At 41.1% G+C, this 23,280-nt stretch overlaps 1 protein-coding gene across 1 annotated transcript in view; it reads left to right on the forward strand.

Moving 5' to 3' along the window:
* The first annotated feature begins 6,527 nt into the window (after positions 1-6,527).
* The window catches only part of nsrp1 (nuclear speckle splicing regulatory protein 1), a 55,924-nt gene continuing 39,171 nt past the window's right edge, over positions 6,528-23,280 (forward strand). The window contains exons 1-2 of the mRNA XM_072243058.1: positions 6,528-6,705; positions 20,568-20,649. Of these exons, the coding sequence (XP_072099159.1) occupies positions 6,686-6,705; positions 20,568-20,649 (102 nt within the window). The 5' untranslated portion in view covers positions 6,528-6,685. The remainder of the gene's footprint in view (positions 6,706-20,567; positions 20,650-23,280) is intronic.

Consider the following 23,280-nt stretch of genomic DNA (forward strand, 5'->3'; position numbering starts at 1 on the left):
TAGCAAACTTCAAACGTTTCTAGCAATTATGTTACCACACTTCCTTTGAAAGTTAAGTAATAAGATGGAAATCTTTTGAATTTCGAAAAAAATTTGAGTCAAATTTGGGAGATCTACTTAACATTATTTCACTACAATATTAGATGACTATGGGGTCATTATTTTGAAATTACAAGAAGAGTATATCAGTTACTCCACAAGTCCATCCTTTCATTCAGTGAAATTGTGACTGATCTGATTATGAGATACATTTATATAACTCATAAAATCCTTTGTTTAGGCAAGTTCTCTCATTTTAGGTTTAAAGTTACACGTGGGCGAAAATTTCAAACTCTTGCATTACTTTATGTAGAAATACTTCTTAACTTCAATTCTGAAAGGACAGATTCTATCTTTTAGACCACTTATCTTTTCAGTTAGTGGAATTATCTGGCTGGTTTCATCTTAATAACTTCAACATTTGGGAAATTTGAGGAAATAAAATCTTGATTTGTTTGTTATGTCTTCGTCATTCAACACTTGAAGTGCAGCAAACAAAAATATGTTCTTGCTTATTTGCACTGAGCAAAACAATATGGTAATGGTTGCTTGTCAGATTTTCCTTCCAAAATTCAGTTTGTTGTGTGGCTGCTGCTCAATGTGGCCATTTAGCAGAAGTAGTCGAGAACAAATATCTAACCCAAGGTTACTCTAGGCTGCACTCTTTCCAAGGCAAATATATCATTCCAGAACATTTTGCAATACTCTAGGCATAGCTTGACCAGGATTTTGTGGAATTGTAATTTAATTCCTTCCCTATGGATTTCAAACCATGAGATATAAAACAATGGCATTCCATTACCACACACGAAATGCTGGAGGAACTCAGCCGGTCAGGCAGCACCTGTGGAACGGAATAAAGAGTTGACATTTCAGGCCAAAACCCTTCTTCAGGACTAACCTTTTTGATTTAAAATCAGCCGCAATTAAAATGAAATGTCAGAACAGACTTAAGGAGTCATATGTCAATTTTTTTTAGTTGTTTTTGTCCTTGTCCATGACATTTTAAAGATCAATGATTTTATAGATTAATAATTTGCTATCCTATTGTACAGAAATTCTGATGATTCAGTATATAGTTCACCAGGATCTATTTTCACGCTCCTTTAAAATTCACTGGGACTTTCTTCCTCACTTCCTGCAACCTCAACAGGGCCCACTTTCCATGTTTTTTATAAAGTCATGGGTGGGTGGAGTTTGTTCTTGCATTCCTTCATCCCTTTTAAAATCATCAGGGTGACGCTTCCATTAAACTCACCTAGCTCATGCGAAAATTTATTATGCACTAGAGAACAAATGGCAAAGTTAACATTTTGCTGATATATTATTTGAAGTGATAACCAATAGTCCAAAGATACCTGTCAGTCCAGTATCAAGTACGCTGAATTATTAAGAGTTTTACTGTAAACATTTAATTTCAAAATATCTCAAAATCAAATGCGTGTATAAGCAAATTCCAAATTTCTATCTTAATTTATTCAGAAATGTTGCTGCTCAAAAAACAAAACTGCTATTCAAAATTTAGGAAGAATTTGGTTGCAACATTTGCATTTTCAAAGAGAGTGGAATGATATTGAAATTAATTTTCTACAACTTTGTTCATTTGCTTTGTAAATTTACTCACAATTAAATAACCATCTTTATATTGTTATTCCTAACTCCATTGTCATGTGCTTATGATTCCTCAGACTTTATAAATGTAGTCTCAACTACTGTAGTGTCTTTCAGCATCGTGACACAATTAAGTAAAGCAAAAAGTGATAAAAATATATTTCTGAAAATCTTGTCAAAATTCTTGAAAATGCTGATTACAGTAATAGCTGTGGAGACAAATGGCGTATGCTTTTAAAAAACAAACAATATATGTGTAAAGCTTGTTTCTTATTAAATGGAGCAAACCACTAGAGTTTAATATTAGTCCCCGAAGGATGATGGATTGCTTACCATGAATTTTGTGTTGATATTAATAATGGTTCTGAAATGGTGATTTTTATCTTTGTAATATTGCACTTTTTAATAAAGCACTGCTACAATAATATTTTTGGTATTTTGCATGTAATTTGGTTTCTTTTAAAATGTCTATGTTATAGATAAGAAATATATTATTTTCAGAGCAGAACCAGCAGCAGCTTTTATTACATGCACCACCCCATTCTTTATCTTTTGATATCCAAAGATATATTGTTATTGTTTGGTATGCCTCAGTGAGCTGCATAGTGACAATTATTAGGACCATTGGTTAGGCACCCAGAAAGGAATATTATAATGTCTCTACTAAGGAGCTCTGGTAAGTCCATGTTCACAAATTTTAAAATCATTTATTATTTAATTGCATTTTCACTTAAATAAAGTTTTTAATTTACAAGATATCTTGTTTACCTTTATCATATGCTACTTAGCTCCTAATAGGTTAGAGAACATAGGACATTACAGTATAGTACAGGCCCTTCAGCCCACGATGCTATGCCGGTATTTTAACCTACTCTAGATTAATCTAACCCTTCCTTCTTATATAGCTTCTTTACTTTTTCATTATCCATGCACTTATCTAAGAGGTTCTTAAATATCCCTAATGTATCTGCCTCTACCACTAGCCCTGGCAGAGTGTCCCATGGACCTACACTTCCTATGTAAAAAAAAAGCTCTCACATCTCCCCTACCGACTTCATTAAAACCTGCGCCTATGAAAACTTGCTGCACATTTCCAAACCAAAGTCGTGGATGAACCAGATGGTTCGTTGTCTGCTGAGGGCGAGATCAGTGGCATTCAAGTCTGATGACACAGGTCTGTACAAGAAAACAAGGCATGACTTGTGGAGGGCTCTTGCAAGAGCAAAGAAGCAATTCAAGTGAGGTTGGAGGCGACATCAGTTGCACCCCAGCTCTAGGACTGTTTGCAGGATATTACTTCCCACAAAGCGAAACCCAATGGAAGTGATGCTTCACTACCAGACAAGCTCATGCTTTTTATACCTGCTTTGAAAAGGAGAATATAACTACAGCTGTGAAGACCCCTGCTGCACCTGGTGATCCTGTGATCTCTGTCCTGGAGGCTGATTTAGGCTGACTTTCAGGAGGATGGGCTCTCACAAGGCGGCAGGTCCGACTGGAGTACCTGGTAAAGCTCTGAAAACTTGTGCCAACTAACTGGTGGGTGTATGCATGGCCATTTTCAACCTCTCACTGCTATGGTCAGAAGCTCCCACCTGCTTCAAAAGGGCAACAATTATACTAGTGCCCAGGAGGAGTAGTGTGACCTACCTTACTGACTATTGTCCAGTAGCACTCACACCTATGGTGAAGAAGTGCTTTGAGAGGTTGGTCATGGCTAGAATCAACTCCTGCCTCAGCAAGGACCTGGACCCACTGCAATTTGCCTATCGCCACAGTAGGGCTACATCAGACGCAATTGCAATGTCTCTTCACACTGGCCTTAGATCACCTGGACAACACAAACATCTATGTCAGTATGCTGGTCGTTGACTATTACTCAGCACTTAACATAATTCCTACAGTCCTGATTGATATGCTGCAGAAACTGTGCCTCTGTACTTCCCTCTGCAACTGGATCCTTGACTTCCTAACCAGAAGGCCACAATCTGTGCAGATTGGTGATAATATCTCTTGCTCGCTGACAATCAGCACTGGCTCAGTTCAGGGATGTGTGCTTAGTCCATTGCTCTACTCTCTCTATACCCATGACTGTGTGGCTAGACTGTGTGCTATCTATAAATTTACTGATGATTCAACCATTGTTGGTAGAATCTCAGATGGAGGTGAGAGGGCGTACAGGAGTGACATATACCAGCTAGTTGAGTGGTGTTGCAGTAACAATCTTGCACTCAATGTCAGTAAGACCAAAGAGCTGATTGAGGACTTCAGAAATGGTAAGACCAGGGAACATGAGCCAATCCTTATCGAAGGATTAGAAGTGAAGAGAGAGAGTCCTGGGTGTGAAGATCTCTGAGGATCCAACCTGTTCCCAACATATCGATGCAGCTATAAAAAAGGCAAGACAGAAGCTATACTTCATCAAGAATTTGAGGAAATTTGGTTTATCACCTAAAACACTTGGAAATCTCGAGGTATACCATGGAGAGCGTTCTGACAGGCAGCATCACTGTCTGGTATGTAGTGGGGGGGGCGGTTGGGAGCTACTGCACAGAATTGAAAGAAGCTACAGAAAGCTGTAAAATTAGTCAGCTCCATCTTGGGTACTAGCCCCCCGTAGTATCCAAGACATCTTCAAGTAGCGGTGCCTCAACAGGGCAGCATCCATTATTAAGGACCCCCATCATCCAGGACATGCCCTCTTCTCATTGTTACTATCAGGAAGGAGGTACAAAAGCCTGAAGGCACACACTCAGCGAATCAGGAACAGCTTCTACCCCTTTGCCATCAGATTCCTGAATGGACTTTGAACCCATGAGCATCACCTCACTTTTTTTCTGTTTTTGCACTATTTTTAATTTAACTATTTAATATACATATATGTATATATATGTAATTGATTTACTTATTTATTTTTCTATATTATCTTGTATTGTACCACTGCCACTAAGTTAATAATTTTTGCAATGAATGCCTGATATTAAACCTGATTCTGTTTCTGAAACAAAACCAGAAAACACTGGAAACACTCAGCAGAGCAGATCAAGCTGTACGTATGGTAAGAAAAACAGTTCATATTTCAGACCTAAGCAGCTTGTTCATTTTTTCAGAGATACAGCACAGAAAAGGCCCTTCCAGCCCTTTGAACCTCGCCACCCCAGCAGTCCCTGACAATCCCGATTTAACCTTAACTTAATCATGGGACAATTTTCAATGACCAATTAGCCTACCCAGTATGTCTTTGACTGTGAGAGGAAACTGGTGACCTGGAGAAAACTGGGGATGATATACAGTGAATCCTTACAGAGTATGCCAGGTTTGAACTCCGAAACTCTGATACCCTGAGCTGTAATAGTGCCATGCCTACCGCTACACTGCCGTGCTGTGGCACAAATACAATAGGTCAACATGGTACATAGTGGTTAAAACAACGCTTTACAGTGCCGGTAATCAGTGATCAGGGTTCAATTCCCACCTTCGTCTGTAAAGAGTTTGCACATTCTCCCCAAGACTGCGTGGGTTACCCCCCATATGCCAAAGATATACGGATTAGGGTTAGTAAATTGTGGGCATGCTATGTCGGTGCCAAAATCATGGTGACATTTACGGGCTGCCCCCAGCACATCCTTGGACTGTGTTGACCCTTGACGCAAAATGACGCATTTAATGTGACAAGTAAGGGCAGGATGATGACATGCAAAATATTATTAAGATCGGTCTGATGAGGTATAAGTCCAGACTTCCAGCGATCAGATGAGCAGATGAATGCGGATTTTATGCCTTTGTGCTCTGTGGTGCAGGAAAGCAAAATATGCAGTGGCAGTTCAGTAACCACAAGGTCAAGCTTTGCTGAAATTACAGTGCCATGTCCATTACCTGAAACCATCACTACTGAACAATGCAGCAGGCTCAAATCATACCCTTGATGCACACCATAATTTCCAGATTATTGTGACTTTGGAAGCCTTATCTTCCTTATCCTCTGGTCATCATATTCCTGTAACATGTTTTGAAACATCTTGTGAAGAGTAAGTAATTTTATGTAGTTAATAAAGTGATGAACAATCATCAAAACAGCCAGAAATGTGAATCATAATCTTAAGATTACTGGGTAAAGGCCCTGAGAGGTTTATTAAACGTTTGACAACTGATCTGACCCTAAAACCACTTATGTTTTAACTCAAGCAAATTTTTTTTGTTGCTACAACAATCAAAGATGATGGGGAAAATATCATTTGAGCTATTTCCTAGCTCACACTTGTTACAACATGATGGTTAGATTTGTAGTTGGGTTTCTGTGCAAACATGGTGGAACCCATACAAATTGCTGGAGGAACCCAGCAGGCCAGGCAGCATCTAGGAAAAGAGTACAGTCAACATTTAGGCCCAAAACCCTTGATTCTGCCGAAGGGTCTCAGCCAGAAATATCGACTGTATCATTTTCCTAGATGCTGCTTGGCCTGCAGAGTTCCTCCAGCATTTTGTGTGTGTTGCTCGGATTTACAGCTTATTTTCTCTTGTTTGTGAGCTTGGATGGGTTGACCTGCTCTCTACCAGCACTTCAATTGTCAAAAATCGATGATTTAGAGCTGTCTATGTCTTGGGTGAAGAGGTTACATCTGAGGGGGATTGGGAAAAGATATTGACCAAATCCAAGAAAAAGAGACACTAAAGTTTAAGAGTCTTCCACCTGAAACATTGGCTGTTTCTTTTTGCCTGACCTGCTGAGTATTCCCTGCATTTGATGTTCTGGCTTTAGATATCCAGAAAGATTTTTTTAAATTTTCGGGGTTTATTTTGTTGTTTTTTTCAGGTCAGGTGTTTGTTGTTATAGCGGAGTAGATCGGCCGACGGCGGAGACTAGTGTGATTTTTGGTTGGAGAACGGATCGGGAGACTCACAGTAGCACGACCGGCGGCCGCTTGGAGAGCGGGCCGGGGACGGAGGTGGATGGGGAGAGTCGCCGCTGAAGAGCGGTTGTTACGCGGCGCAACCGGACCCCGCCTCCCTTGGCGGAAGTCGAGCGGCTGCGAAGATGGCGGCTCCTGCGAAACAGTAAGTAACATACGGACGAGCGAGTGCGTTTTCCCGTGCTGCAGAGCTCGAGTCTCCGCTTCTCGGCCACTAAGCCCCGCGCTACAGCTTCGTAGCGGCCCAGGGACAAGCGCCGACTCGAGTGTAGGCTCGGGCTGAGGTCCGGGCAGATAGGCCTGTGGGAAATGGCGATTCCAGGGGTGGCCTCCTTCTCCCGGCCCGTCACCCCTACCATTGATGTCACTGTGTTTTATGGCATTAACGTCTTGTTTTGCACTTTCTTTTTTTCCTCTTCACTCTTGCATAATTTGTGTATTAATTATATTCTGTGTGTTGTCTGAACCTACAGGCTTTTGGTGTTGTTGCACGCAAGTTCTTAGTATCTGTACCTCTCTATAATTGTGCATATGACTTAAAGGTTCAAGATGATAGAGGATCAGAGACGGACAAGGAAATTTGTTATAGCATGTGCATTTTAATAAGGTTAAATGCGAATTTGTACACTTTGAGGGGGCAGCTGTGATGCAATTGATAGCACTTCCGTCTGAGTCGATAAACCGATAAATCAAGGTGTCAAGCAGGACTTGGTGCAGGTCTCAACCTGAATCATTGATAATTTCTTTCCCACCACTACCAGCATTCCCTAAAGAACCCTATAAAGGCCCCAGTTTAATTCTGTATCAAACAAATGTCATAATGCTCTTTTATTGGACTTCTCTGTGTGTAAATTGGCTGCTGCTTGACTCACTGAGTTCCAGTAAATTCAGAATCAGGCTTATTGTCATTTACCTATTTTGTGGAGTTTATTGTTTTGTGATAGCAGTCGAGCAAGGTACAAAAAATACAACAAGTTCTAAAATAAATAATGCAAAAGATGAATATTGAGGTAGCATTCACGAACTGTTCAGAAATCTGATAGCGGATGGGAGGAGTTCTAAAAGTGAATGCGGGGTCTTCAAGCTCCTGTACCATCTCCTTGATGGTAGTATTGAGAAGAGGTCATGTCTCAAATAGAGGTGTTATTTCAAAGATCAGGACAAATGTATTTGGTATCCTGTTCAATACCAATCCATTGATGAGCATTACAAAAAATAACAGGTCATTATCATTGTGCTCCATGTTCGATATTGCTGTCTGAATTGGCTGCTGCATTTCTGGAATTTACCATATTTCATCAGCAGCAGTATGTTGTTTAGAGCTGTGAAGGAAGCTCTTTTAGCCTTTTTTTTTATAATGGTAATGAAATCTAGATGGATGTGTACAGAGTGGGACGTATGTATATAATCATTAACTTTTGAAGATGGCAGGACATGTCGATGTAGATTACAGGAGGAATGAAGACGGGCTAACTCTGTTGACATCAATTGATCTGGGGTTGAGAGGGTAAACAGCTTTAAGTTCCTCGGCATCCACATCACCGAGGACCTCATATGGTCTGTATGCGCCAGCTGTGTGGTGAAAAAGGCACAACAGCACCTCTTTCACCTCAGGTGGTTGAGGGAGTTTGGTATGGGCCCCCAAATCCTAAGAACTTTCTACAGGGGCACAATTGAGAGCATCCTGACTGCCTGGTATGGGAACTGTACCTCCCTTAATCGCAGGACTCTGCAGAGAGTGGTGTGGACAGCCCAGTGCATCTGTAGTTGTGAATTTCCCATGATGCAAGACATTTACAAGGACAGGTGTAAAAAGGGCCCTTAGGATCATTGGGGACCCAAGTCACCCCAACCACAATCTATTCCAGCAACACACATCAAAGTTGCTGGTGAACACAGCAGGCCAGGCAGCATCTCTAGGAAGAGGTACAGTCGACGTTTCGGGCCGAGACCCTTCGTCAGGGATTAATAAGCTATTTATAAGTTCATTACCTCCTGCAACAAAGTAATATTTCTGAGTATTTTCAGGATATTTTACAGCAAGAATATTTTCGAAAGACTTACGGTGATTGATCTTTGTAGATTCTGTTGGAGGAGGCAGCCCTCAATGGAGCAATAGAACTCACTGACAACAACTTTGGGTTTATGCACTTAATTGTCTATATGTGTACTACAGAAACTGCGAATCATATACAGTATTGTCAGTGAACAGTGATAGCTTTGGCCTCATTACCAGAGCAGAATCTGGACCTCTGTTTCACTTATCCTGTGATTAAGAAGGCCACAAACTGGCACACAGACCCAAAAACATCGGAACATGTGAAATAAAAGCTCAGTCTGGGGATTTAGAGCAAAACACTTACTGAAAAATATATCTTTTAACTGTCAGCAGAAAGCATAACACTCCAATCTTGTGCCAATATTATTTCAGAAGGCAGTAACACATCAGTGAGACATTCATCTGGCAGGTCAAATATTTTGTTTTCATATAAAAATGACCAAGCAAATCAAGTACAATGGCCAAATCAGATATTGAATTTTCTCTGACCACAATGTTTGATTATGTTCTGCATTTCATGGACGCCATACGATCTTATGATCGGTTGCTTTAATCTTCAAATGAGGAAAAAGTGGTGGCATTTAAATTGAATAACTTTGGAACAATTGTTGATTGCCCACTGTTCAGGAGCGAGATTTGATCCTTCCACTTTATTTGGGGCTCTCAATAAGGAGTCCATTCAGTTTACAGCAGATGTTCTGAGCTCTAACAATCCTGGATCTTACCACTCTGTTGAAACTATCTATTTTGTGTATTTTCAGTTCAAAACAAACATTTAATTTATGCATATAAAGTAGACTTGTCTATTGGAATACCTGGAAATCAGGTTGAATGCCATGAGTATGTTGTAATTTACAGTATGTCAGCCTTTTGATTACGTGGACATCTGAATGCTATTCCTGTTTGAAGTAACTTCAGAAGTAGTAGCTTCCCCTCTGCCCTCTAATTTCTGAATGGTCCATGTATCAATTAATACCACCTCTTTTTTTGCACTATTTATTTATCTTGTAATTTATAGCAACGATATGCACTGCATTGCTCTGCACTGCTGCCACAAAACAGCAGCTTCCACATCAAGCAACACACACAAAATGCTGGAGGAACTCAGCAGGCCAGGCAGCATCTATGGAAAAGAGTACAGTGGAAGTTTCAGGCTGAGATGTTGACGATACTTTTTTTCCATAGATGCTGCCTGGCCTGTTGAGTTCCTCTAGAATTTTGTGTGTGTTGCTTGGATTTCCAGCATCTGCAGATTTTCTCTTGCTTATGATTGAATTTCACGTCATATATAACAGTGATAATAAATTTATTTGATTTTGATGTTTATGAAATGTGGCATATATATTCCAGGTCATGCAATACAGTATCATGGTTGTCATTCCCCCTTAACTTCACAGCCATTGCATAACAGATAGAAATTCATAAAATAATTATTTTCCAAGCATTCACATCAAAGTTGCTGGTGAACGCAGCAGGCCAGGCAGCATCTCTAGGAAGAGGTACAGTCGACGTTTCGAGCCGAGACCCTTCGTCAGGATTAACTGAAGGAAGAGCTAGTAAGAGATTTGAAAGTGGGAGGGGGAAGGGGAGATCCAAAATGATAGGAGAAGACAGGAGAGGGAGGGATGGAGCCAAGAGCTGGACAGGTGATTGGCAAAAGGGATATGAGAGGATCATGGGACAGAAGGCCCAGGGAGAAGGAAAAGGGGGACAGAACGTATATATATCAATATACCAATATTGGTATACCAATATCAATATATAGAAGGCCACATCAGGAGCACCAGACCCAGATGGAATATAAGGTGTTGTTCCTCTAACCTGAGTGTGGCTTCATCTTTACAGTAGAGGAGGCCGTGGATAGACATATCAGAATGGGATGTGGAATTAAAATGTGTGGCCTCTGGGAGATCCTGCTTTCTCTGGCGGACAGAACGTAGGTGTTCAGCAAAATGATCTCCCAGTCTGCGTCGGGTCTCGCCAATATATAGAAGGCCACATCGGGATATTCCATCTGGGTAACCTCCAACCTGATGGCATGAACATTGACTTCTCTAACTTCCACTAATGCCCCACCTCCCCCTCATACCCCATCCGTTATTTACTTATATACACCACATTCTTTCTCTCTCTTTTTTCTCCCTCTGTCCCTCTGACTATACCCCTTGCCTGTCCTCTGGGTTTTTTCCCCCTTCCCCCTTTTCCTTCTCCCTAGGCTCCTGTCCCATGATCCTCTCATATCCCTTTTGCCAATCACCTGTCCAGCTCTTGGCTCCATCCCTCTCCCTCCTGTCTTCCCCTATCATTTTGGATCTCTCCCTCCCCGTCCCATTTTTAAATCTCTTACTAGCTCTTCCTTCAGTGAGTCCTGACGAAGGGTCTCGGCCCGAAACGACGACTGTTCCTCTTCCTAGAGATGCTGCCTGGCCTGCTGCGTTCACCAGCAACTTTGATGTGTTTTGCTTGAATTTCCAGCATTTGCAGAATTCCTCGTGCTTACATTTTCCAAGCACTGGTATGTTTAAAGTTGATAGGTTGGCTCACTCACCCAAGTTGAGATGAAAGGGGCACAAAAATAGGTGTAGTTCAAGGGTCAGGAATGCACGTTTTAGTTCATAATTAGTATCTCATACACTACAGGAAAGCAATAATCGCAGTTGACAGGGTAACAGGAACTTAATCAGTAGCGGATTCTGGTTTAATATGGGCTACAGCTTACTGATAGTTCATAAAACAAGAAATACTGTACAACTAAATACTTTATTAATAACACTTTTTCTGTGAAAAATTGTGGTAAACGACCACCATAACGAGTGAAGAGCTGAGTGCAGAATAGGCTGACTCGATGATCAAAGTGTGCAGGTGAGATGCAAAGTCGAGGGAGAGTCGAGAAAAGGTCAAGGGGAAGTGGTTAGAGCGAGGTCGAGATGGAGTCGGGGTGTGTGAAGCAGGAAAAGTGAAAGTGGATGAGTTTTGCATCCGGTCCATCTAAATCAAGAGCAAATTGGTTCAATCTAAGTGTCGGGCACAGGCTGGAACATGGCAGTGGGGTCCTTGTCTACAACGTATTAAAGAAACGGCCCGGTTCCTAGTGTGGGGAATGACCTGTTGTTTGGACAATTTAAATGTTGGGCTAGATAGATTGAAAAGGCTGGGTGTTGGGACTGGAGGCGAGAGTCCAGCCAGTTCTACCCACTGCTCTGATGTTTACACCACTGTCCACAGCGCTGAGGCTGTGGTGTGCTCTGGGCTTTATTTGTAAGCTCAGTTTTTGTCCTGCTGTGTGATGAACTGAAGCTGTGAGCCAGTTCTGGCTGCTCCAGGCTTCATATCTATGGACTCACTTTAGTTTTGAGTGCTGTTGCTTGCTTTTATTGTTTGCACATTCTGTGTTTTTTCCCTCCCTCTCTGCATATTGCATATTTGTTAGTTTTTTCTCCTCCGGTTTCTTGCTCTGTGGCTGCCTGTAAGGAGATGAATCTCAAGGTTGTATAATTTACACATACTTTGATAATAAATGTACTTTGAACAGCCATCAAAGCCTTTGAGAAGTTTTGTCCAGTCTGACCTACATAAGTGCAGCAGACAGGTGCTCAATATATGTGTGTCATTTATCAACCTCACAGTCTCGGAGAATTGCCTTTAGAGCAAGCAATCTTGGGACATTGGAATTTGTGTGAAGCCCCAAACTTACAGAAACTTTTTTTTGGGGAGAGTGGGTGTTTGTGGTTGCGATGGAAAGGGATGACGGCAGTTTGCTACAGCATTGCCAGCATTTCTCAGCGAGCCACCATATTGTTGAGATGTGCTTATTGGGATAGATTACCCAGCATAAATTGGAGGCTCTTGAAAATCTGCAGGTGTCTAGATGTGACTGTTTCAATAGGCTTAATGCAAAGAATCTGTCAATGCATTTCCTTTGTTTTGAAGTATTTTCAAGCTGTATTGTAGCATCAAAAGATCTTAAAAGATTTTCATGTAATTAAGTTAGATAACGGATAAACCTATTTTGATAAGGAGGAAATTACAGTCCGACTAAATAAATTAATAGATTATGAGATAGGAGCTGGATTTCAGATTCAGTTTGTTTTTTTCTCACAGTGTGCTGCTTGAAGTATTTTACAGAATGAGAATAAATGTCACTACATTTTAGACAGCTTTACTTTGACTCTTAAAGGGCTGAGAAGAATGAAGTCATTTTTTAAAAATGTTTTGTTGAGGTCATATTTTTGCTGTTTACTGACCAGCTAATTAGACAGAAATATGATTTATTTTCTCTTCGCTATCTTTTCCTTTGAGGAATTTCTTTCTGGCAGGGATTTTTCCATGCCTAATTGGAAGGGGGAGAAACAATTTCCAAGTTCTGTGTAAACACCAGAAAATCTGCAGATGCTGGAATTTCAAGCAACACCCACAAAATGCTGGTGGAACGCAGCAGGCCAGGCAGCATCAATAGGAAGAAGTACAGTCAACGTTTTGGGTCGAGACCCTTTGTCAGGACTAACGGAAAAAAGAGATAGTAAGCGATCTGAAAGTGGGAGGGGGAGGGGGAGACCCGAAATGATAGGAGAAGACAGGAGGGGGAGGGATGAAGCTAAGAGCTGGGAAGTTGATTCGCAAAAGGGGTACAAGGCTGGAGAATGGGGAGTATCATAGGACGGAAGGCCTTGGAAGAAGGAAAGGGGGAGGGGAGCATCAGAGGAAGATGGAGAACAGGCAAGGAGTTATTGTGTGAAGGAAAGAGAGAAAAGAAAAAAAACTAAGTAAATAGGAGGGATGGGGTAAGAAGGGGAGGTAGGGCATTAACGGAAGTTAGAGAAGTCAATGTTCATGCCATCAGGTTGGAGGCTACCGAGACGGAATATAAGGTGTTGTTCCTCCAACCTGAGTGCGGCTTCATCTCGACAGTAGAGGAGGCCATGGATTGACATATTGGAATGGGACGTGGAATTAAAATGTGTGGCCACTGGGAGATCCTGCTTCCTCTGGCGGATAGAGCGTAGGTGTTCAGCGAAACGGTCTCACCAATATATATAAGGCCACATCAGGAGCACCAGACACAGTATATATATCACACCAGCAGACTCACAGGTGAAGTGTCCAAGTTCTGTGGCCAAGATTATGTTAAATTTAGATTTAGAGACTTGTAACATGGTAATAGACCCCTCAGACCCAATGAGCTCGTGCTGCCCTATTACACCCATCTGATCGACCCATACATCTTTGGAATGTGGGAGGAAGCAGAGCACCCTGAGGGAACTCACATGATTATGGGGGAGAATATACGAACTCCTTACAGACAGTGGTGGAATTGAATTCTGGTCACTGGCGCTATAATACCTTTACGCTAACCGCTTCGCTACTATACTAGAAACAGTGGAATGTGTCCTGTTACTCTGCAGGAGGGAGTTGTGCTTGCAGGATTTGTGTTTGTGTGTTGCCATATTTGCTGATACTTTGGAATGTGTATTAGCAGTGGTCAATTGAACTTCTGTTCCCTGGTTAATCAAATTTGTTTTGTGCACTAAAAATGGTTGAGTGAATGGTTTCGCAAACATGAGAAAATCTGCAGATGCTAGAAATTCAAAGCAAAATGCTGGAGGAACTCAGCAGGCCAGGCAACATCTATGGAAAAGAGTAAACAATCGATGTTTCGGGCTGAGACCCTTATCAGGACTGGAAAGAATGAGGAAAAGTCAGTAAGAAGGTGATGGGGGGGGGGTGAAGGAAGAAGCACAAGGTAGTGGGTGATAGGTGAAACTGGGAGGGGGGAGGGGATGAGTTGATTGGTGAAAGAGAAAAGAGAGTGAATGGGCTGCACCTTCTCTAATATCCTTGCTGCGGGGGGGGGGCGGTTAAACTGATTTGTTAAGAAATGGGACAGTAGCTGTACAGTTTTGGGTAAGATCCTGTTAAATATAAAAGAAAATCTAGGTTTGTTCTGTCATCAGGACAGCCATGTGGGAAGGCACATAGGATGAATGGCTCAATTTTAATCAAAGAACTGGTAGGTCAGACAAGCTTTATATTGGAAACAGGAGGAAATCTGCAGATGCTGGAATTTCAAGCGACACACATAAAAGTTGCTGGTGAATGCAGCAGGCCAGGCAGCATCTCTAGGAAGAGGTACAGTCAACGTTTCGGGCCGAGACCCTTCGTCAGGACTAGAGCATTGATTAGCATGTGGGAGAAGAGTGTTGCTGCCATCACTGAGATGTGGCTGAAAGAAGTTTAACTCAACATTCCAAGGTATAAAGTTTTCAGGCATAATAGGGAGAGATGTAAAGGAGGAGGGGTCATTACATGAATCAAGGGGGCCATTGCTGCAGTAATGAGTGATAATGGCTGAGGTGGCACTTCAACTGGAAGACATGATAGTGCAGTGGTTCATGCTACGCTTTACAGCGCCAATGACCCAGGTTCAATTTCTGCTGCTGTCTGTAACGAGTTCGTACACTCTTCCTGTGATAGTGTGGGTTTCAAAGTTCAAAGTAAACTTTTTATCAAAGTACATATACGTTGCCATATACAACCCTAAGATTCATTTTCTTGTGGGCATAACAGTAAATCGTGGTGCGTGGCCAACCGGTTAAGGCATTGGACTAGAGATCTGAAGGTTGTGAGTTCGCGCCCCAGCCGAGGCAAAGTGTTATGTCCTTGGGTAAGGCACTTAACCACACACTGCTCCAGTCCACCCAGCTGAACATGGGTACCAGCAAAATGCTGGGGGTTAACCTCGCGATAGACTGGCGTCCTATCGGGGGGGGGGGAGTAGTCTCGTACTCTCAGTTGCTTCTCGCCATGGAAACTGGCATAAACACAGGCCTGATGAGCATATAAGGCTCGGGACAGACTTTAACTTTAACTAGTAACAGTAAATCTAAGAAATACCGTAGAATCAATAAAAGACCACACCCAACAGGACAGCCAAACAACCAATGTGCAAAATACAATAAACCATGTAAATACGAAAGAAAAAGAACAATAAATATTGATAGCTTGACATGAAAAGTCATTGAAAGTGAATCCATAGGTTGTGGGAACAGTTCAGCAAATGAGGCAAGTGAAGTTGTCCCTTCTGATTCAAGAGCCTGGTCGCTGAAGGGTAATAACTGCTCCTGAACCTGTTGATATGGGTTCTGAGGCTCCTGTACTACCTTCCTGATGAAAGGAGAGAGAAGAGAGCACAGCCTGGTTTGTGGGGTGCTCATGATAATGGATGGTGCTTCCCTACGACAGTGCACTGTGTAGATGTGCTCAGTGGTAGGGAGGGCTTTACCCGTAATGGACTGGGCCATATCCACTACTTTCCACCCTATCTAATCCTTTCACTGTAAAATGATCCAAGTTATGAGCAGTTGAAATTCCCTAGTACTATAACCTAGTTCCTCTTTCAACTCTTAGATGTCAATGTAGAGTGAATGATTGGTAAGTTTACAGATCACATGAAAATTGCTGGGAGTATCAATAGTAAGGAGAGTAGTTTTAAGCTAAAGAATGTTATTGATCAGATGGCAAATTAGTACTTAATCCTGATAGGTGTGGATTGATGTGAGATACAGCACAGAACAGACTCTTCCAGCCCAATGAAACGCTCCACCCAGCAACCCACATATTTAACAGCCTAATCAAAGGACAATTTACAATGACCAATTACCTAATAACTGTTATGTTTTTGTAATGTGGGAGAAAACTGGAGCACCAGAGGAAACCGTTGTCACAGGAAGAATGTACAAACTCCTTACAGATGGCACCAGAATTGAACTCTGAACACGGACACCCCGAGCCGTAATAGCACCATTGTCACTGCTACACTACTCTTGGTGTACAAATCCACAATCCCTGAAGGTGACTTCATAAGGAGATGCTTGGTTTTATTACAGTAGCTGAGGTGAACAACATAAATACAAGGAGTCCTTGATACAAGTTTATTAAACATTGGTTAGGTTGCAACCACAATATTGTGTGATATCGTCTACATATTATGGAACCAGGATGATGGCACTGGAAAGGATGCAGACCAGATTTCACAGGATGTTGCCTAGGATGGAATGTTTCAGTTATGAGGAGACTTGAAAGGCTGAGCTTGTTTCCTGTAGAGCAAAGAGGGCTCGCAGTGATCCTGATAGAGGTACAGTACTGTGCAGAAGTCTTGGGTGAATACTGTGCGTACAGTTGCAAGAAAAAGTTTGTGAACCCTTTTGCAATTACCTGGTTTTCTGCATTAACTACTCATAAAATGTGGTCTGATCTTCATCTAAGTCACAATAATAAACAAACACAATCTGCCTAAGCTAATACAGTTCCACATACCTTTATCCAAAATTCTGAAATCCAAAAAGCTCCGAAAACCGAATTTTGTTTTCACCAACAGCTGACGTCACTCAGGTGTGACGTGGCAGCGCTGGCAGAGGCCGCCAGACGTTAGTTGTGGCTCAGCGCTCGAACTGGTTACATGTGCATTTGCTGTTCGCTAATATTTTGTGTTCACTGTTGACTTTGTGTTTAATTTCGCTGTGAAAATGTCAAAAGGAGCTGCAGATACTTCAATGAGTAACAATGAGAAAAAGAGAAGGAAACATCTGTCATTATCAATAACGCAGAAAGTGGCGTTACTGCAGAAGCTTGATCGTGGTGTGTCTGTGCGGCGTCTTACTGAAGAAAATACCACTGTATATGATTTAAATAAACAGAAAGACAAGTTACTGAAGATTTATAGTGACAGTGACATTCTGTATTTATTCGAATAAGTCATTTACCATGTGTTTGATTCGGTTCGTTTGAAGCTGTATATTTTTATGTTTTATTGAATGTTTTTGTTGGAAATAAAATTCTTTCTTGTCATTATTCCCTAAACAATACAGTATAACAACTATTTACATAGCAGTTGCATTGTATTAGGTATTATAAGTAATCTAGAGATGATTTAAGGTATACGGGAGGATATGCATAGGTTTGGTGCATCACCGGGTCCTAAAGTTCACCGCACTGAGACAGGTTAAATAAGGGACTTGGGCATACATGTTTTTTGGTATTGGGGGTGGGGGGGGGTCTGAAATCCGAAAAATTCTGCATTCCGAAATGCAACTGACCCCAAAGATTTCGGATAAGGGATTGTGGACCTGTACACACAAACACTTACACTTCTGCTCATCAATACTGAGTAAACCATTTAAACAATCACTGTCTAGGTTCAAAAAAGTATGTAAACCTCTGGGGTAATGCCTTCTACAGAAGCTATTGGGAGTCAGGTGTTCCAATCACTGAGATGAGATTGGAGATGTGGATTGTAGGGTCCCCTGCCCTATAAAAAAAACCACACACAAAGGTAGGTTACTGACAGAGCCTGCTCGTCTCAAGAAAGATCTCTTTATGTGCACCGTCCCTTAATCAAAACAACTTCCAGAGGACCTTAGAGGAAGAATTACAGAGATGCATGAAGCTGGAAAAGGCTACAAAAGCACTTCTAAAGACAAGTCTAGGATTAGAGAAATTGTCCACAAATGGAGGAAGTTCCCTACTGTTGCTACTCTCCCTAGGAGTGGGTGTCCTGCAAAGATCAAACCAAGAGCACAATATGCCATGCTAAAGGGGGTGAAAAAGAATCCAAGGGTAACAGCAAAAGATCTGCAGAAATCTCTAGAACTTGCTAAAGTCTCTGTTCGTGTGTCCACTATTAAGAAAAACACTGAACAAGAATGGTGTTTATGGAAGGACACCATGGAAGAAACCACTTCTCTCCAAAAAATATTGCTGCCCACCTCAAGTTTGCAGAAAGACCACCTGGATTTCAGACAATGCTTCTGGGACTATATTCTGTGGACAGATGAGACAAAAGTTGAACTTTTTGACAGGAATACACACCATTATGCTTGGAGGGAAAAGAGCACTGCACACCAACACAAAATTGTCATCCCAACTGAAGCATGGTGGAAAGAGCATCATGTTTTGGGGTTGCTTTGCTGCTTTAGGGGCTGGACAATTTGCAATCGTTGAGGGAACGATGAATTCAAAATTGTATTGAGACATTTTATAGGAGAATGTCAGGATAACTGTCCGTGACCTGAAGTGTAATAGAAGATGAATGATGCAACAAGACAATGATCAGAAACGCAGAACGATCAACAGAATGGTTCAAAAAGAAGAAAATTCATGTTTTGGAATAGCCAAGTCAGAGTCCAGATCTTAACCCAATTGAGATGCTGTGGCATGACCCAAAGAGGGCTGTTCATGCAAGGTATCCCAGAAATATTGATGAACTGAAACAGTTTTTTTATGGAGCAATGGTCTAATATTCCTCCTCACCATTTTGCAAATCTGATCAGCAGCTACAGGAAACATTTGGTGAAGGTTATTGCTGCTGAGGTTCTACCAATTATTAAATACAAGGGTTCACATACTTTTTCTAACCAGGACTGTGAATGATTAAACAATATATTTAATAAAGACATGAAAAGTACAATTGTTTGTGTGTTATTAGTTTAGGTAGATTGTTTGTCTATTATTATTGTGACTTAGGTGAGGGTTGGACCACAGGTTATGAGTAATTAATGAAGAAAACCAGGTAATTGCAAAGGGTTCGTAACTTTTTTCTTGCAACTGTAGTTAGGGTGCTTAAGTCTTTTCCACAGTACTGTATTTGTCAATGAGGAGCAGACAGCGGGAGATAAGGATGTTGGGAGTGGCGAGCGAGGGTGGCACGCTGTGGGAGGGATGTACAACAGGTGGCAGAGAAAGAGTGACAAATGCACGGGATGACATGGGTGTATACAAAATTATAAAAAGCATAGATGGGACAGATATGACTTCCCCAACAGCAGATATGTATAGGAACAGAGGACATCAGTTTAGGGGGAGGAATAATGGGTTTAGAAGGGACCTAAGGTACATTTCTTTCACACAAAGAGTGGCTGCATTCTGAAACACTGCTTGAGAAGATGGTGGCAAGTATTCTCTCAATATTTAAAAAAAAAAAGCATTTGTACAAGCTCTTGATTTGCCAAGGCATAGTAGGCTATGATAAATCAGATTAATGTACATAGAACATAACTGGTCAGCACAATATCGAGCCTATGGCCAATGATGTTCTGCTGACCTTTTAGCCTACTCCAAGATCAGTCTAACCCTTCTTTCCCACAAAGCCCTCCATTTTACTATCATCCATGTGGCTATTTAAGAGTAACTATATCCCTAATATATCTGCCGCTACCACAGGAGTTCCCAACCTGGAGTTCACAGACCCCTTGGTTAATGTCATAAAAGTCTGGGAACCCCTGCTTTACCACCACCCCAGCAGTATGTTCCATGCACTCAATACTGTCTCTGTTTATAAAAATAACTACCTCTGACATCTCCCCTTATACTGTCCTCTAATCGCCTTCAAATTATGTCCTCTCATATTAGCCATTGCTGCTTTGGGGTAAAAAGTGTTGGTTCCATTCTATCTCTGCCTCTTATCTTGTATACTTTATCAAGTCCTTTCATCACCTTCGCTCCAAAGAGAAAAGTCCTAGCTCGCTCAACCTTTCTTTATAAGATATGCATTCTTAACCCAGCCAACATGCTGGTAAGTCTCCTCTGCATCCTCTCTAAAGCTTCCACATCCTTCTTGTAGTGAGGTGACCAGACCTAAACACAATATTCCAAGTGTGGTTGAATCAGAGTCTTGTAGAGCTCCAACGTCACTTCACAGCTCTTGAACTCAGTCCCCTGACTAATGAAGGCCAACTCACTTTATGCCTTCTTAACCACCTATCAATATAGATAGATACTTGATCAGCATAAACACAGTGGGACAGATGGACTATTTATCTGCTATATGATTCCTTGAGTAGTTTATTGGCTATATCCAAGGCAGTTGCTGGTGATCCAATAGATCTAGATGGATACTTAGATTTTGGGGGAGTAAGAGTGCATATTACCAAACCATTTTGTTTTCCTCTTCACAGATATGGGCTTATTCTCCCCAAGGCAAAGCAGAATACTTTGGCGTTGTCAAAACATTCTATTTTCAATGACTCAGATGATGAGGTAAGTTACATAATATCCATATAACAATTGATTTCATTTTCTATTAACAAGTGCAAAATGGTTCACACTGAAAAAAAAGTACATAAAATTATTTGAAATTAACTTAAAATTTTACCTATTCTTTTTGAATGTATTAGCAATAAAAATGCACTCTTTTCAAACTTTGATATGGCAGTTTGTTAATGTGCAAAAGTAATTTCAAAGCAGTATAGTTTGAACCTTTATCTTATGCATGTGCAGCAATTGAGATAGGGCAAACAGTCCTTTTTTTAAAGTTATTAGATCGTGCATGGGATTCTACTATAACCTATGAAATTTCAAAAGGAAAAGCCTATCATCAAGGTAAGAGACATTATGCTGCTCTGAGCTGTTAAGTGGGTTTATTCTCCAATTGTGTTGGCCAAAGCATGTGTTGCAAATGAAATACTGACTTTTCAGTTCTGTTCTTTGAAAATAAACCTCCAGATAATACTCCTTTAGAACTCAAGCTCAATTTTTAAAAGAAGTATTTTTTCCTTAGTGAAAACTGGTAATTCTTCTAGAATGAATGGAGTATATTTATAAAAATTACCCACCCACATCATCCATTGAACAGCATGTGCAATTTATACTATTGATTCCTTAAACTTATTTTTGCTTATCCTACATGACGTTTGAGGTGATTTTTTTAAAAAAATGACAATATTTACATTAGTTAACTACAAGAAGATCACTCTCTTCAATATCCATCATTTATGTTTGCAGAAAGATCTTTCACAGATTCTCAATTTCAATATCTGATGGCTTCTTAACAGATACTGAGGCTTTCATCTTGCTTTGGGAATTTGAATTACAACTCTATGCGTATCATAATTTCCAGATAATAAACCCCAAATTTCATGCACAAGTTTGAATCTATTTCTTCCTGACCTAATCTTACTAAGTAACTTGTAATTATATTCTACATTTAGCATTTCTATTTTAGGATCAGTAATGGATGTAACAGCGAGTCCAGGGTAATTTCTGCAACTCTTTCTGTGAATCTCTCAACATGTGGATATGTGAATGGCTTAAGAGTGGATTTTGAGGGGTTCCAAGACAGTATCACAGAAGAGGAAAAGGCTCTTCATTTTTCCGTAAAGGCTGTTGATCCTATGGAATCAGTACCAGCTCCATCACCATCAGCACAGCTACACTACAAGGCTGTGTACTTGGCCTCTTGCCCTGCTTGCATTATACATTTGACTGTGTGGCTAGGTAAAACTGCAATGCCATATTCTAGTTTGCTGGTGTCACCACTGTTGCTGATCGAATCAGAGAGGGTAACAAATCAGCATATAGGAGTGAGACTGCAAATGAGGCTAAATGGTGTCACAATAACAACTTCTCTCACTCTGTGTCAGCTAAACCAAGTAGCTGATTATTGACTACTGAAGGAAGAAACGAGGTATAGTGCATAGTGATGTCAGTCTTTGTAGTTTTTCGTTGATTCTATTCTATTTCTTGTTCTACTGTGAATACCTGCAAGAAAATGAATCTCAAGTTACTATATGGTGACATATATGTACTTTGATAATAAATCTACTTTGAACCTTTGAACTTTGAGCTCCATGCAGGACTAATCTAGTCCTTTTCCTCCACATTCTACCTATAGCCTTGCAAACTTTTTTTTTCTTTTGAGTACTATCACTCCTCTTACGAACTTTTTTTTTGTGTGCCATACTGTGCCAAAGCCTTGGCGACCACTTTTTTTTCAAGTGGTTGTCTTGGAGGAAAGATTCTGTAAGTGGTCCCCCACGTCCTCCTCACAGCGCATTTTTTTTTTAACAAGGCTGAGTTGCGAGCTCGACACTCAACCCGGCAGGGATGGAAAGCGTGCCCGGGAGCGGCCCGACCGGATTCGAACTTGGGAACCTTTGCTCCGGAGTCCGGCGCTGATGTCACTGCGCCACCAGCCGGCCTATGAACACTTGGATTGAATTTGTTACCCGCCCACCCTGTGACCTCCATCCTCTACTACATTCCAAATCTTAACCACTGAAATAACCCTTAGTGGGGTTTGGACACTGTTGGGAGATTAGACCATCCCATTCATATCTGCTTCAAAAGTTTCTTTACTTTAACTTTTGGATATTAAAGAAGTACTTGATGTCTTCAATTAAAGCAAAAAATGCAAGGAACGTGCTTCCTGGGCATCTCAGGAAATGGCTCGATAGCCCTCACTGGCAGTCTCCCAACTCAGTGCCAAGAAACTCACTCGTCGCGGTCCCCACTGGATCGAATCCTACGATCAGTTCTCTCTAGCATCTTCTCTCTTCATCTCCCACTGAACAAAGACAAAGGCTCACACTGATGTCAGGCACAAAAAAAAAACCCTGTTCCCCCAACCCTCTCTCCTGATTGGATGGCTCACATTCCTCAGCACCTGCTATCTCTAACAATAACCCAAACATGGCTTTGACAGAAAGACCATTAAATGAAATATCCTACAATGTTAGCTGTGAAACCTTTACCAGGGCATTACTCATGCTGCAGTTCAAGCAGCAAACATTTCAGGTTGAAGCTTGTTCATAAGAATAATCTAATGAAGCATCTAATATTGAAACACAGAACCTAACAGATCTTTCTTATAGAACAAATAATGAACAATGA

The sequence above is a fragment of the Mobula birostris genome, chromosome 25 (assembly GCF_030028105.1).
Source record: "Mobula birostris isolate sMobBir1 chromosome 25, sMobBir1.hap1, whole genome shotgun sequence".
NCBI classification, from domain to species: domain Eukaryota; kingdom Metazoa; phylum Chordata; class Chondrichthyes; order Myliobatiformes; family Myliobatidae; genus Mobula; species Mobula birostris.